General features: G+C 54.8%; 1 protein-coding gene across 2 annotated transcripts in view; it reads left to right on the top strand.

Annotated features, from left to right (window-relative positions):
- Positions 1-3,856: 3,856 nt before the first annotated feature.
- Positions 3,857-15,763, top strand: part of ZCCHC24 (zinc finger CCHC-type containing 24) — a 65,117-nt gene continuing 53,210 nt past the window's right edge. The window contains exon 1 of one of the 2 annotated variants that reach the window (XM_061405458.1): positions 3,857-4,274. In XM_061405458.1, coding sequence (XP_061261442.1) covers positions 4,029-4,274 — 246 coding nt within the window. In that variant the 5' untranslated portion in view covers positions 3,857-4,028. Of the gene's footprint in view, positions 4,275-4,319; positions 15,036-15,763 lie in introns of those variants that run through there. The other variant, XM_061405457.1, reaches the window with a different exon arrangement.

Genomic DNA, 15,763 nt, shown 5'->3' with positions numbered 1-15,763 from the left:
TTTCTAGTGAAATAAGCAGCATCAATTTGCACAGGACTGTGAAGTCCCTTCTTCTTCCTCTGCTCATCTCTGCCAGCCTTTCAAGCCCAAATTGAAGGCTGATTCCTGTCCCTCTTCCCCCTCCCCTGCCCAAGACCCCCACCCCAGATCCTTGCTTGCTCTTCTGTCCAAAGTTCCTCCTGCTCAGAGCCCAAAGCTCTTGGTTTGAAATGCCACCAAGGAACTATCAAATCTGTTGCCTGGGCAACTTTAGGGGCAGACACTTCCCTACACTGGTCCTCCTCCTCCAAACACCATGCCAGGAAAGTTGAATATCACTCTTATTGAAATTATTAATACCACACTTCCTTCCCACATGATTGCTTATTTCCAGCTAGCAAAGCACCTTCCTGTTTGCCTCTTCGTTTGACCCTGTCAAGCACTAACTGAGAAAACTGAGGTTTACAGAGTGGACAGAGACTTGCCCAAAGCCACTCAGCCAGGTTTCTTTTCTCCAAATCCTGTCTTCTCTCTGTTGTCTCATCCTGGAGACCACAGGGTGGATGGAGTTGCCAGAAAGGGGATGGGACGTGGATCCAACCCTCATCTGAGAGTTCCCTGTGGTCCTGAGGACAGTGTAGGGGCCAGAGTGGCCATGCAGGAGACTGCCAGACCAGGGCCAAGGAAGAGAGTTAGATGTGGATTGGATTAGGAGCAGGTGGCTTAGCCCTCAGGCTTCCTGGGTGACCCTGGGCCAGTCCCTTTCCTTCTCTGGGTCAGGGTGCTTCCTTCTCTGTAACCTGAAGGCTTGAAATAGGACCTCTGACATTTTTTTAAAAGTTATTTCTTTTTGGCTGTGCTGGGTCTTTGTTGCTTTGCATGGGCTTTCTCTAGTCACTGGGAGCAGGGCTATTCTTTGTGGTGCTCAGGCTTCTCACTGTGGTGGCCTCTCGCTGCAGAGCACAGGCTCTGAGGTGCATGGACTTCAGTAGTTGTGGCTCTTGGGCTTAGTTGCTCCTCAGCATCTGGGATCTTCCCAGACCAGGGTTTGAACCCATGTCCCCAGCACTGGCAGGCAGATTCTTATCCACTCCACCACCAGGGAAGTCCCCTCTGACATTTTCAATGCAAGGCTTCTTAATGTGTACATGATGGGGGGTGGGGAAGCACAGAGTTTGGGCCTGGACCAGTCTTCTTATCCTGGGACCCAGGCCTCTGATACCTATCTTGTCACTCTTACCCATCACCCTCCATCCCATGGGAAGGGTTGTCTCGGGGATATGAGGGGCCAAGTCAGCTGCTATCCAGGCAAACTGCCTATCAGTTGCTCAAATTTATTGATCACTGACTGGGTACAGAGCCCACGTGTTGAGCAGGTGTGTTGTGGGCAAGGGGAGGGAGAAAAGTACAAAGCAAAGAAGCCATTCAGGCTTCAAAGGGGAGCATAATCTGGCTCCCATAATCCCTCCATCCAACCATTGACCTAGCAAACATTTTTTGGATCATCTCCTATCTATGTACGGGCCCTGTGTAGGAACTATGAAGTGGGGGTGGTGGTGAAGAGAGCAGAGGCCATCAGTATGGTCACCAGGTAGGACCAGTGCCCTTGCAGCATGGAGGGTACTGCAACATTGTTCTTAGGGACAGGGGATCCCAGACCAGGTGCCTGAGACTCATAGTCTCTCTGAGGCTAAGAACCATAGCAGTAGGGTTTTGTGTGGCTAGCACTTTGGCTCTCCACATGCTCCATCATTACCTGTTTATTGCCTGGTACCTGCCTGGTGTCTAAAGCAATTTAAATTTGCAACCCATACTAGGGAAAAAATATGCACTTCAAGATAACAGGACTATCCTTGCCCAGAAGAAGAGTGGTGGGTAGAGACAGAGTTCTGGGCTAATGCTGGAAACCTTGGGGTCTCCTTTAGGCTTCCCAACTGCCTGCTTTTGGAACTGGAAGATGTGCAATTGGAAGACGTCTCCTCTCTGACTAGCAGTTTTCTCTGTAAAACTTAGGGAAAGTTTAGATCGGTGGTTCTAAATCCTATCCAGCCCCTCCCCTTGGAACCTTAAAGATAGTATCAGAGTTCCAGAGATGACCCCAAATGTTACCAAAAGTAAATGGTAATAACATTTATTCCCAACAAATGTGTACTTTCTCTTTCAAGGGATAGGTTTAAAATATAAAGGGTACTATATATGTGTGTCTCTGATGATGAAAAATATTAAGATTGGTATGTGTGTTATCATTTGTATTAATAATCCCAAACTGTTTGATAGACAAAATCTTTGAAAACGTAATCAAATGAGACCAAAAAAAAAAAAAAAAAAAATCCAAGGGGTTCTTGGTTGGTGACATGGTTGGAAAGGGTGGCATTTGGTCGCCACTGAAGTCCTTTCACTTCCAAGCATCCACAGATGTGTGCCCATGCAGGTGGTGGGAGAAAACCTCTTGGAGGGGATACCAGAGAGCTGACCTTCATGGAATATCTTCTGATTTTCAAGCTCAAACTGGTAAGCTCACAAATATCCCTAGAGGTAGGACAGTGACCCTCCCCATCTTACAGAAGAGAAAGGTTCATCAGCAGAGGTTAGGCGCAACGCCAAGGCCACTCATCTGGAAGGTGGCCAAGCTGGCACTTGAACGCCAGGCTGAATGGCTCCAGAACCACTGGAGGTTGGAGAGGTCACTCGCGTCCCCCTCTAGGCGCCTTGTCGCTAGGTCCCTGGCGCTGGCGCAGCGCAGGCGCCCGAAGATTACCTAAGTTTGAGAGGGTGAAGGCCTCGGGGCTTCGGAGTGTGTCGGGCAGGGCAGGGCGAGGGATGGTTGTGGAGCCCCACCCTACCCCCGCCACCCCGCGGCATACTTGAACTAGCTGGGCTGCCCTGGGGAGCAGAGTGACAGACGTCTTCCTCAGTTCCCCAAACTCATCTAGAGTCCTGGCGACCCGCAGAGGCATTGGGGTGGGCTGGGACCGCGGGTTCGGGCCGAGGAAAAGTGCAAGAAGTGAGGCGGCCGCAGAGCAGAAATAGGAGAAGAGAGAGGGGGAGGGAGGAAGGCGAGGGAAGGGGGCGGGGAGTCCTTCCTGGGGCAGGAACCCAGGCCCCCCTTGGCTAAGCAGACCCGAAAAACGATTCTGCAGATGGAAGGAATTAAGTGGGAGGGGGAGGGTCCTTTGGTGATAGTGAGAGGAGGGGGGGAGATGTGTGTGTATGTGTGTGTATGTGCGCGCGCGCGCGCGTGTCTGGGTCTGAGAGGGGAAGGGGAGAGGCAAAGACACATCAGACTAGACGAAAGTAGAAAAGACGAGAGACTGAAACAGATCCGCCGAGAAAGACGACAGACAGACGATGGACACAGGAGATGTTAGTCTGAGAGAAAGAAGAGTACGTGGAAGCTAAGAAAATAGGGGGAAAAAACAAGTGAAAATGAAATCATTGTAAAGGAGTTGGAAAGAGAGACAGCAGTGAGCCGAAAGCAGAGAGAGCCTGGACATATCAGGCCCGGGGAGCACAGAGCTCCTGCAGAGCTGGGGAGCTGGGCCGGCCACACTCAGCGGGCGGGGACTGCAACGGGACCGCCCATGGGCGGACCCTCCCCGTGCTACCTATGTAGATGAGCTCCCTTTCCCCCCTCTCACCCCGCCCCCGCTACTCTATATTCAATGATACAGCCAATGGAAGGCGAGGATGGTGCCACAAGGGGCGGGGCCTCATAGAACCCCACCCCAGGAGCGGCCGCTGAAGGGGTCAGCACAGAGGCAGATAGCGGATCGCGGGGCGGGGCGGGGCGGGCGGCTCGGAGGGGGCGGGCCCAAAAGTTTCCTGCCCAACTTTCGCTGCCTCCTTCCTCCGCCCGCGCGCGCTGCGGCTGCAGTTGGGGGGAGGCGGCGGCGGCGGCTGCGGGCTGAGCGCGGGGTGCAGGCGATCGCCGTCCAGGCTCAGGCGGCGGCAGTGGGCGCAGGCTCCCCGGTGCCCGCCCCTCCGCTGGAGGGGGGGGCGCGAGCGGGCGGCCGGGGTGGGGGGCGGGGAGCCGGCACCGCCGCCGCAAAATGAGCCTGCTGTCGGCCATCGACACGAGCGCCGCCTCGGTGTACCAGCCGACCCAGCTGCTCAACTGGGTCTACCTGTCGCTGCAGGACACGCACCAGGCGAGCGCCTTCGATGCCTTCCGGCCAGAGCCGCCCGCCGGCGCCGCGCCCCCAGAGCTGGCCTTCGGCAAGGGCCGCCCAGAGCAGCTGGGCTCGCCCTTGCACTCCAGCTATCTCAACAGCTTCTTCCAGCTGCAGCGCGGAGAGGTGGGTGCCCCCGCGCGCCCCCGCCCTCCGGCGACCGCGCAGGGCCTTTTCCTATCTGCCCAGCTCTTCCTGGCTTGGCCCCGGCCCGGCTCCGTATTGCCCGGCCCTGCTTGGCTTGACTTCGCTCAGCTCTGCCAAACTCGCCTCCCGAAGTCCCCGGGGCGCCGGGAGCGCGTCACCTCCCCGCCTGAGCCCGGCCCGGAGTAGCTCTGGGGCGGGTGGAGCCCTCCTTCCCTCTCTCCCAGCCTGGGGCGCCCTGCTCCAAGGGGGCTGGGGAAGCCGACCGGGTGGGTGGGTTCCGGATTGTCTCCAGACAGCCGGGGCGCGGCTTGTGCGGGGAGCCCCTTCCAAATGTCCTTCCCACGCCCAACCCCATCCCCCCCTTGGCCACCGCTCGCTGGGACGGAGAGTGTGGATTTGCTCCGAGTTCCTCCGGAGGGCCCTGAAATCTTCTCCTCCGACTTCGGTGGTTTCCGACCTGAAGGGCACTCTGAAGAGCAGTGACTGACCCGCAGAATTTTTCTGCTGTTCTCACGCAGGGACCCCCAAATACACTCTTCAGCCGCTCGCCCTCCCCCAGCCACATAGGAAGTGGTTTTTGAGGGCTTGACCCCACAGACTGTGCTGTCCCCCGCCCTTCCAGCCTGGAAGGAAATGAAAGGGAAATCTCTTGAGCTCCTGGGAGGGGGCTCGATAGGGGGAGAGGTTCCAGCTGCCCAGTGCCTTCTCCAGAAACCTGGGCCGGCTGCCGTTGCAAAGTCTGCCTGTTGGATGGATTCAGTTACAAAGTCAGACGGGCAGCTAGATAAATACCCAGATTGCATCTTTCCCCAGCTAGATAAATACCCAGATTGCCAGGACCTCCCAGTCCCTTGGAGAGCTCTTCAGAGCCTTCCTGGATACCATCCTCTCTCCCTTCAGCTGGATTCCTCCTGGGCCCCACTCTCACTTACTCCTGCCTCATGTGAGAACCGCAGACACCCTCTGTGGCCTTCCCTCACTCTGCTTCTGGCAGCTCTCTCTGCAAAAGTGCAGAGGGAGGGGCCCGGGAAGAGGACCCACGGGAGGGGCACTTGTCTTTTAGACCAGGGCACACTGGTTAGTTTCAGGAGAGTCAGAGTCCCTTACCAGTTTGCGGGAGAAGACCTGTGTATACACCAGTGTGCTGGTGATGAGGTGGGAAAGACAGAGGGTCACCCTTTGTGACCCCATAATGTGTTTGCCTCTGCCATTATTGACTAGGGAAGACGTGGCCATGTGAACTGCTGGCCTGAGGCCTAGAGATGGGCCGACGGCAGGCCAGCAAAAAGAAGGGATGGTTGACCTGTATTGGACTGTCAGGCATAGCTGGGGGAGATGAATCTGGAAAGCACCCTTTGGTGCCAGGCGACAGCATTCATATTCCAGAACTCTTTGTAAACTGTAAAGCACTCTCTCCACCTGAGGAATTGTTCTTGGCTGGAAATCTTTCTTTCTTACAAGGGACTTTGCCTTCTCTTCGGGGAACTGGCTTCTGTGACCAGGGACTTTGGAGGACAGTGCCTGGGTCTTGTCAGTTGTTTGCTTTCTTACCAAACATTTTTGAGCTCTGTGTGGCCCCCTGGGGATTCCACCAGAGTCCCATGGGGGCCCCAGATTAGAAGACAGATAAGATGATACTGTGTGAATGGTGGGTGATTTCATGGGGATCCTGTAGGAACCCAAAGGCAGAAGGGAGACCATGGTTCACAGATCAAGTGGGGGTCCCTAAGCAGCCTCTGCTAGCTGCTTACCTCGGTGTCCCCATTGAAGGGGCACATTCCTTTGCTAGGGCCAGTGTAGAAGGAGCTGGTAAAGGTTATCTAGAGCAATGGTGGAAAACACTCTCTCATGATCTGACTTTGGAAGAACCCTCATCTCTATCTGGGCTTCAGTTTACCTATCTGTAACATGTAATCTCTGCTGTCCTCCAGGGTGATGTGTGTGGGATTTGAGAGCTGTACAGGAGAAGATATACCTACAGACAGGCTGAGTTGGGAGAGTAAGGAGGGGCTTCTCCTATGTTCATGAGCCAGTGGCTTCCATGCAGGGGCTGGAAGGCTGTGTCTGCTGACTTCTGGAAGACTCTCTTGGCTTCAGACTCACCCGCTCTCACCACCTCCCCCCAACCCGTTTCGCCTCCTAAACCCTCTTGAAGCCCCAGCTGTGCTTCTAGGGACAGGCCTTTCCTGCATCCAGGGCTTAGCTGGTGACCTAATATGGCTCCAAAATAGCAACTGGTTGAGAAGGCAAGAAAAAATACCCCCCACCTGAATGCCACCAAGGGGCTTGTCCGACAGGAAGCAAGTTGTGTGTGGGCCTGCAGGAACTCTGCGAAGGGCCCCAGGGCCCCAGGAGCGTCACCATTCCATGCAGAGCCTGGCAGGCCCAGTGGCAGTGCCTGCGGATGTGACTTGCATGCTGACCACTGACCATGGCCTGTCTGCGCCAGTCCCCGTGCCAAGAGCCCACCCCCTCCTGCACCACCCCCAGGCTGCTCCCACCACAATAGCAGAACACCATGAATGCAGCTGGGGTTTGGGCGGGGGTGGGGGCTGAGGACATGGGGGCACAGAAGCCCATTGTGCCCCTAGAACCTCAGCTCTGGAAGCTGAAGATAAGCCAAGGGTTCTGAGTGGAGCACTGGCTCCGGGAGCAGAGAGGGAGATGGTGGAGTTCATGGGCAAGTTCAGAAACTGGCACCAGGGGGTGGTTGCTTGTGGGGGTTTTCTCGGCTTCTTAGTGTGGTAAGCCTGCCAGGCCAAAGCACACACAGGTACTTGGTGCAGTTCTTAAAAAGGCCTCTGGGTATAGAAACTAGACCCTGTGAATGAACCCCTGTTTCAACCCTGATCTGTGGCAACAACTATTAATGTATGTCTTTGGAGGGAAATTTGTGAGGCCCTTGGCTATGCCCTTCCTCTCTTTCTCCGGGTACCCGAGGAAGGCAGGTCTTAGAGGCAGCTGGGGTTGGTGGCATGAGGGGGGGGGGTCTTCCCTGCCAGGTTTTGTTTGGAATTTAAATTCACAGCAGTGTGGAGGCTGTGGGACTCCACCTGCAGAGAAGTAGAGTTACCCTCATGTTGAGAATTAGTGCTTAAGCACCTCCGAGTGATGCCAAGAGCCCCTCCTGGGTAGCTCCTGCACCCTCTTAGGGAGACAGAGCTGTCCCATTCCAGGTCAGATGTTTAGGGCAGCTGTTTTCTTTTCCTCTTCCTCCAGGGCCAGATGTGGCTTGAAGATGTGGCTCAGCTGTCAAGTGATGCTCTGTGGAGGTTGGGGGGACGGGCTTTGGAGTCAAATACATTTGGGGAACACAGCCTAGTATCCTTCCCTTGGAGACACATACTGCCCACTAACACAGTAAAGGCTCTGAGAAGTCCTGCAGGACAGAGCCTGCTAACCTTTCCTCAACCCGACATTCTTCTGAATACCTCCAAGTTCAGGGCGTGCTCCATCAAAGCAGACCTCTACCTTGTTGGATCTTTTCAACCCGTGGGAGGCTCTTCCTGCAGCTGTTAACCCAGATGCCCTCCTGGGTCCTAGTGCTATCTTTATAGCACTGAGGACACCCTCCTCTTTGCCTCTCTGGTCTCACTGGAGATTTGAGAACAGCAGTAAGGGTCTCATGAGGCTTACCAGACAGGGCTTCAGGCTCCTACACACATGAGGCTGTTAGAACCCTTTGAGGGGGTAACCGCAGTGTCCTGATTTAAAAGGTCCTAGGTATTGACACCCACTCCCGATACTCTTGCCTGGAAAATCCCATGGACGGAGGAGCCTAGTAGGCTGCAGTCCATGGGGTTGCTAAGAGTCGGACACGACTGAGCGACTTCACTTTCACCTTTCACTTTCATGCATTGGAGCAGGACATGGCCACCCACTCCAGTGTTCTTGCCTGGAGAATCCCAGGGACGGGGGAGCCTGGTGGGCTTCCGTCTATGGGGTCGCACAGAGTCGGACAGAACTGAAGTGACTTAGCAGCAGCAGCAGGTATTGACAGTCTTCTGAAGGTTTGGATATATCACTTTTGCTGTCCGTTCGTGCATCTGAGCCGAGGGGCTGCCCGACTGGCATGGATGTGTAGAACAAAGCCACCTATTTGTTGAAGGTGGGAGTTTGCCTAACGGGTTGAATGGGCTTCAGGAGCTGAGGTTTGTTCCCAGCAGCCTTTGTGGTCTGTGTGAAGTGGTGGGGGGCAGCCCCAGGGCCTGGGAGGAACAGCCGTTCCAGCCCAGCTGGGAGCTTGGGAAGCTGCCCGGCTCCCTCTGGCCAGCCCTGGAAAGCTGAGCTCTGACTCAGACAAGGGAGACCGTCGTTCGAGGGCCTGTTGGCCGAGATGGCGTGACCCTCCCTCTGTCAGATTCAGTTGACAGGGCGGGCCTAGACTCAGAGGGAGACCACACCTCATGGACCTTCTGAGTCAGGTGGAAGGGAGGAAAGCAGGCAGCATTAGTAATAGGGAATTAGCAGTGACAGAAAGTCAGGCGCGGTCAGCACCAAGAGAAAGACTCTGCGGAGAAGCGTCCCTTACTTTGGGAGGTGGTGCTTTATTCTAGGCATCTTTTCTTCATGGCCCCATTTTACAGAAGAGAAAATAGAGGCCTGATTAGTAACTCAGCAAGTCAGTGGCAGAGCTCGACCTAGAAGTCTCCTCCATCCTGACTACAGCTGTCCCATTGGCTTGCCCTGCTGGTGCGGGTGGCATTCACCTGGATCGTGCCCTGGGTGCCAGTATGGGGCATGCATTAACCAGAGTGCTCTGTCAGGCTTCAGTGCCTCACTTGCTTTGTCCCCAATCCCAAACCTTCTGAGGAGTGGCAGGCATTGCTCATGGGTCCTGGGTTTTCTGTCATGTCCTTGCTCCAGCCTGGGACTCTGTGGGGCATGAGTCCAAGGGTGGCCTGGCTTGGGGGAGGCAGAGGAGATGGACACCGAGGACTTCCTAGCACTCCTGTCTCGTAGCACCCACTGGCTGCAGCATCTCCATTATGCACATGGGGAAACTAAGGCTCTTCAAGAGGAGGAAGATAAAGTCAGGGAATCAGTTGAGGACCAGGGCTCCAGGGTGTGTCTCAGGGTGCTTGGTCTCTTGTGTGTATGTGTGGGGGTGGGGGTGGCTGTGATGTATAATTTTTATCCCGCCCTCCTCTGGCCATGTAGATTCACTTGAGGTTTCTGAAAACACTAAGCACCAGGCTTTCACTCTAAGCTTTTGCACTTGCTGCTGCTTCCACTGCTTCTGATGCTGCGGACTGTCCTTGTATAACTGACAGATTCCAACTTACTTCTTTATGGCCCCAGAGGATGTCTCTTCTCTGAAGGCTTTACCTGAATGCCATGGGGAACACACCTCCCTCCTTCCACGTCCCGTGACAGAGAAACGGTGCATGCTTCTGGTAAAGCATGTCTGAACAGTCGGTATTGCTGTCAGCACTCTGAGAATAGGAATCCTGTTATATTTCACTTGGTAATCCCAGCATCCGATGCCTGGTCAGTGTCTGGGACAGACTAGGTGCTCAGTTGACATTCGCTAGGTGGATGGGTGGATGGATGACTTGGACTCTCTCCTCCTCTTCCTTCCCCAGACTTGTGACTAGGGAACACTTTCCTCAGCCTCTTAGCCTTTTGTTTTATCTCACAGAAGAAGTGTTTATGAATTGCTTGATAAATTTTAAAGAGCTGATGTGGGAGTCATGAAACCCCATGCCTAGAGGTGTCCCAGCAGAAGTTTAGGTGTGTGAAGTGTTCTTGACCTTCTTTGGCTGTGGACCTCTTTGAGAATCTGAAAGCAGCTCAAGTTCCTCTCCTCAGTGCAATGCACACAGCACACCTGTCCATGCACACACAACTTGCATTTGCACATGATTTTAGGGGGATCATGTGGACAGTGGACCTCAAATCCAGGCCCCTTGCTGTAGAGGCTGCAAGCCTTGGTGGTGCCCCAGACTGTCTAACTATTAGGGACCGTCTAGTCCTCGGATTCTCAGATCCATGCTTTCTGCTTTCATTCAATGCATTTGGTCTAGAAGCAAGAGCCAGTGCCTATGCTTGAGCTGGGGAGCTGGGCAGCAGGCACGTGGCTATGAAATGTGAACCCCTGCCAGGTGAGTGGTGACCTGCAGGGGAACAGGAGAGACTAAGTGGGGAGGGGGACCCTCCCCTGGGTCTGTTCCACTCCATCTTGCTGTCACTGTGCTTCTCCATCCCTTGGTCCTTTCTTTTCCCATTTCTCTTTCCCAACTCCCCTTACCAAGAAGAACACAGCCTTCTTATTGAAATCTGAATCTCCCATCAAGTTCTGGCTGTATCCAGGGAGCTGTGTTTTGTACACCCCCGGTGAATGGACTTCCAGGAGGCAATGGTGCCCTTAGGGGGTCCTGAGTAGAGGGTTGCTGCATCTGTCCTGGTCAGCACTGCTGCATTCTTGGCCCACAGGTCATCTTCAGACCTTGGAAATAGGAGCAGAACTGGGGTCTAACCACAGCTGGGGAAACCCTTGGTCTGACTTCACTTTCCCATTGGCCCACTCCATCCTTGGCCATGGCTGTCTCCTATCCCTGAGCCCAGCCCATATCCACCCCTGCTTTTTGTATAGAATGTATGTGTGTATGTGAGCATGTGTATGTATCTGACCCCAGGGGCTGGAGCCCCAGATAGACCCTAGGGGTGAAAAAGTGCAGATCTCCTTGGAGAAGGGGTGGAGTCATTTGTGAGATGAATGGTTTCTTGTTCCAAAGAGAGGAGTGTGGGCGTGCATGTGTGTGCATGTCTGTGTGTGTGTATAGCAGTGTGGACAGGGATGGCTTTGGGGATAAGGAAGCGGTTGTTCAGCTGCTGGAAGAATGGAAGAACCCCCACGGAGCTGGGACCTAGGAGCAGAGGATTCCTCCTCTCAGGCCTTCTCAGGCCCCGGAGGCAGCAGACTCCGCATTTGCTCTGCACAGAGCTTACCTGTGGTGCTGCGCCCACCTCTGCCAGCTGTCCCCTCTTCTCTTCTTGCACCCATCTTGTCTTCTTCTTGGCTGCCCTCAGAAGCTCCTGCCCACCTGCCTCAACTCCTGCCTGCCTCTCCCACTGTGCCCTCTTTCTGTCCTGGGGATGGTGGCCAAAAGGAAGCACAGTTGGTCAGGTTGACTTGGGCTTGAAAATCTCTCCTTGTGTACCCTCAGCAGAACCACAAACCCTGGGGCCCGAGCCCCTCACACAACCCAGAGAAGCTGGTACTCTGTCTCACCAGGCCTGAGGGGCTTGGCAGTGTGGAGTCACAGGGCCTCTGTGCCAAGGAGGATGGTCCTTGCCAGGTGGCTCCCCTTCCTGTAGGGGAAGACAAGCCTTGGAGGCCATTCGGGAGCTGAAATGTAAAACAGGCCAGCAGATCGGGCTGGGAAGCTCCTCTCAGACACGTGCTGCTTGTGTTTCCTTGGGAAGTTACTCAGCCTCGTTGAGCCTCAGTTCCCAGTTCTATAAACCGGCCAGACAAGGCCCATCCGAACAGTGTTCTTGGCAGGTATGAGTCTAAGAAAGGGAAAGGATCCAGTCGAGTATGTGACACAAGTGGGCTCGGAATAAACCATAGTTCTTCCCATCTTACTTTCCCCAACAGTCGAGCCAGAACCTTGGAGAAGTTCCAGCCATGGACAGGAATCTGATGCTTTGTTCCCTGCATGTGGCTTAAGGATCCCACACTTCCTGCTCGCTGCTGGGGTCACTGACCCGGGGAGGAAGGAGGTGGTCTCCTCCCCAAGGCTGTTCATTTGGGCCTAGATGACCCAGAGCCATACTCTAGTGGGGCTGCCCTCACCCCCCAGCCAGAGCAGCAAACTGGGGTGAGAGCACCCTCCGACTTAGTCCATGGGAACTCAGAGACCCTGAGCTAAATCCTTCAAGGTATTAGAGCATCCATACCCCCATCTGTCAAATGGAGCCCTCTTCCTGCCTGTGACTGTCTATATGCAGGACTATCAGGGGCTTAAAGAGCACTGGAGTCTGGTCTCTGGGGCAGTGGAAGATAGTAGAATCTTTGCCTTTTTGGATGTTCTGCCCTATGGAGAGATGAGGAGGTATCTCTGTATAAAGAGATGAGAGACAGACTTCAGAGCTCCTTCAGGCCAGGGCAGGGGAGTCCCCATCCCAGCCTGCAGCACAAGGCTATGGTCAGGAGGCCTGGAAGGTCTCTGGAGGGGGCTGGGCCTCTGTAGCCAGTGGGACCTCAGGAGCACCTGAACCGGTGGTTTTCACACTGTCCCTTGGAGCCCAGGCCTGAGCAAGAAGAAGGGGTGGTTTCTTGGCCATATCACTGGAGTCAGAACCAGGTCAAGAACCAGATCCTGGAGGGTTTGGATCCAGGGTGGGCATCCCAGGGGTGGACAGCAAGTGCAGGCCTGGAGGGAGAAAAGCAGTGGCCAGTGGGACACCGAGGGGAGTAGCCTCGCTGTTGTAGAATTAGGGGCTGACTGATGAAGGGAAGCCCTGCCCAGCCTTGCCCTCCAGCCATGAGCGGCAGGACTTGGGAGAGGTGGTGCCTTGTGAATGAAGTGCCCTCTTGTGTACCATGCTCTGGGGACATCTTTCAGTACCTGAGTGTCTGGACCTTAAAAAAGCAGGCCTGCAGAGATCCTAAAGTTTGCCCTCCTTCCCTGCTCCCTGTTACATGTGGGGAATCCAAAAGCCCAGGACCCAGCTCCATGGGCAGAGGGGAGGGAGCTCTGCATGTCCTGGCCTCTGCTCCAATCAGTCCCCACAGGCCATGGAAATGGCTGAGAGACCGGCTCGCCTTTTACCTCCATGGGCCGAGCTCCTCAGGGCTTCAGAGAGGAAACAGCTTGCCGCCCCACCCGCCCCTCCAGCCAGCCGGCAAGCAGAACTCCTGGCAATAGGCCTGGCTGCGTGCCCTGGTCTGTGCCCCTGGCCTCACTTTCTCTATCGTGACTTCAGAATGAGGTTGGGTCGGCTGGCTGCTCCTTCCTTTCGTCTTTTCCTGGTGTCGTCTTGAATTGGGACTGGGGAAGGCCGTTGGAGCAGCTGTGAGGGCCAGGCCAGTGTACACTGGATGGGGAGAGGCAGCGGGGAGGGGAGCCCTGGCCCCGCTCCTCTGACCCACAGCTGCCTGTGTGACCCTCCTGAGGGACAAAGCCATGACCTTCCTGAGGCGGTGGGAGGGGTGTCAAGCTGCCAGGGGGAGGACAGCCTACTCAGAGGCCTCTGCCTGCCCAGGGATACCCGCGGGGCTGCCCGTGGGCAGGGGTGTGTGGCCACAAGATGGGGGAGAGGTTTTTCAGGGTATAATTAGTGCAGTTTCTGGCACCCACCAAACTTCCCCTTCCTCTTGACAATTTGCTGCCAAAACAGCCCTGATTCCTGTGGACTTGCTTAAATCTTATCCAGAAAAAAAAAAAAAAAAAAAGAAAAGAAAAAAAAAAAAGAAAAAAAGAAAGAAAAAAAAATAATAAGAGGGTTGTTATTTGTGAAATTGCATTTCCCAGTCATGAGAATGAGTCACACCATTTGGAACTTCAAGTCTCTTGTTTGGATGAACTTTTCTCTGGGAGGCTGGGGCGACACTGCCCTCCCCCAGACCAGTTTGGATGGGGAGAGGCCTAGAGACAAGCTAAGGAGAAACCTTGATGGTTGGAAAGTCCCAAGGTTGGTGCTCCCAAGGCCAGGTAGGGCTAGGAAGGTTGTACCTTCCATGGGAGATTAAAAAATGCTGACTTGGGCTTAGGGGTAAAGGGGGTGTGGCGAGTTAGTGTTTAATGGGGACAGAGTTTCAGTTTGGAATGACGAAAGATTTCTGGAGATGGATGGTGGTGATGTTTGCCCTATAAATAATGTGAATGTGCTTAGTGCCGTTGAGCTGCACGCTTAAACATCGTTAAAAGGATAGGTTTTTACGTAACGTATATTCTACCACAGTGAAGCAAAGCAGATTCTGGGCCTTCAGTCCCTGGTGGCTGCTTTGATAGGTCTCAGGTGGGACCCAGAAAAACTGTATTGGTTAAAAGTTTCCCGGGTCATTCAAAGAAGTTTGAACACACTGATCTAATCTGTAAAATGGGGACAGTGACTCATAGAGCTGTGGTGAGCATTAGTTATCTTAACACACGTAAAGCTTCCAGCGCCAGGGACATTGAAGTGCTCAGTTTGTGTGACTAATATCATCTAATCCCACTTCCGCTGGGACTCTCCCCACATCCCTTAAGGTTGTCCTGTCTTGGTTCGCGTACCGCTCCCCCAAGGATGGGGGACCCTCTGCCTTTCAGGGAGCTGGAAAGTTGCCCTCAGACTGGATGCAGGTTCGTGTGGGATCTTCCACAGTGGCCCTGTGCAGTGGTAGAGCAGAGATTTGTGACCCCATGAATTATATTCCGTGGAATTCTCCAGGCCAGAATACTAGAGTGGGTAGCCTTTCCCTTCTCCAGGGGATCTTCCCAACCCTGGGATTGAACCCAGGTCTCCCGCATGGCAGGTGATTCTTTGCCAGCTGAGCCACCAGGGAAGCCCAAGATGTCATCAGGAGCCTTTAAGTTCAGTGCAGAGTCACTGAGGACTGACTGTGTGTTGGGCCTGAGCTGCCCTGGTTGTCGTGTCTCTGTCTTTCCTTCCAGATCCCAGAGAGAAAAGAGGCCCAGAGAGGGGAAGGGCTGGGCCAGGGTCGAAGAGCAGGGTGTCCAGAGAGCCAAGAAGAGTGAGGGCTGTGTCCTCCAGGGAAGTGCCGGACCTCCAGAGGCATACGTGTGTGAGGTGTGGGCTCCGTCCTGGCTGGAGGAGGGGTGTCTTGACTCCCTGGGACGAGCTCTCAGCTTACTCCCCTCCCTTCCTACACTGAGGGGATCCAGAAGAACTGTCCCCACTGGTGTGCGCAAGAACTGGAGCCTAGTAAGCCTGAGCCCCGTGCCCAGGTTTGCCATCAGCCCCTGGGGAAGCTACCTCTTTCTAGCCTTGGCCTGGCCCCGGGAGAAGGGTCTCACGGCCATTCCCTGCCAGCCTCACAGCAGGCCCCACCTTTGCTGAATTCCAGTGTGCCTGGCCGCCCAGAGCCCGTGACTCCTATAAATAGAGGCTGTATACACCAGGAGGGGGCCTGGGCCACGTCTGCTTTGAAGCCAGGCAAGACATCTGGTTCCTGTCAACTGGAGGTGGGAGAGGTGAGAGAGGTGGGCCGTTTCCTCCCCGGGCTTCCAGAGAGCTGGCCCAGGCTGGGCTGAGGGCTCCCCGGACACACCGTGCACAAGCTCGGGCTGCAGGAGACCAGGCAAAGTGCCGAACGTCAGTCTCCTCTTCTGAACAGTGGAAACGAGACTGCGAGCTGATCACCCCACCAGCACACGGCAGAGTTCGGGCTCTAGCAGGTGGCTTTCTGCTGCTTGTCTTACCTCCTGGCAGCGTGTAAAGAACTAATGATCACCATCATCACCATCATCCTATACTGAGCACTTCCCCAGTGCCAGGCAGGAAATAAAGGGTTATGT

Source organism: Bos javanicus, chromosome 28 (genome assembly GCF_032452875.1).
Source record: "Bos javanicus breed banteng chromosome 28, ARS-OSU_banteng_1.0, whole genome shotgun sequence".
NCBI classification, from domain to species: Eukaryota; Metazoa; Chordata; class Mammalia; order Artiodactyla; family Bovidae; genus Bos; species Bos javanicus.
This window is presented reverse-complemented; position numbering and strand designations above follow the sequence as displayed.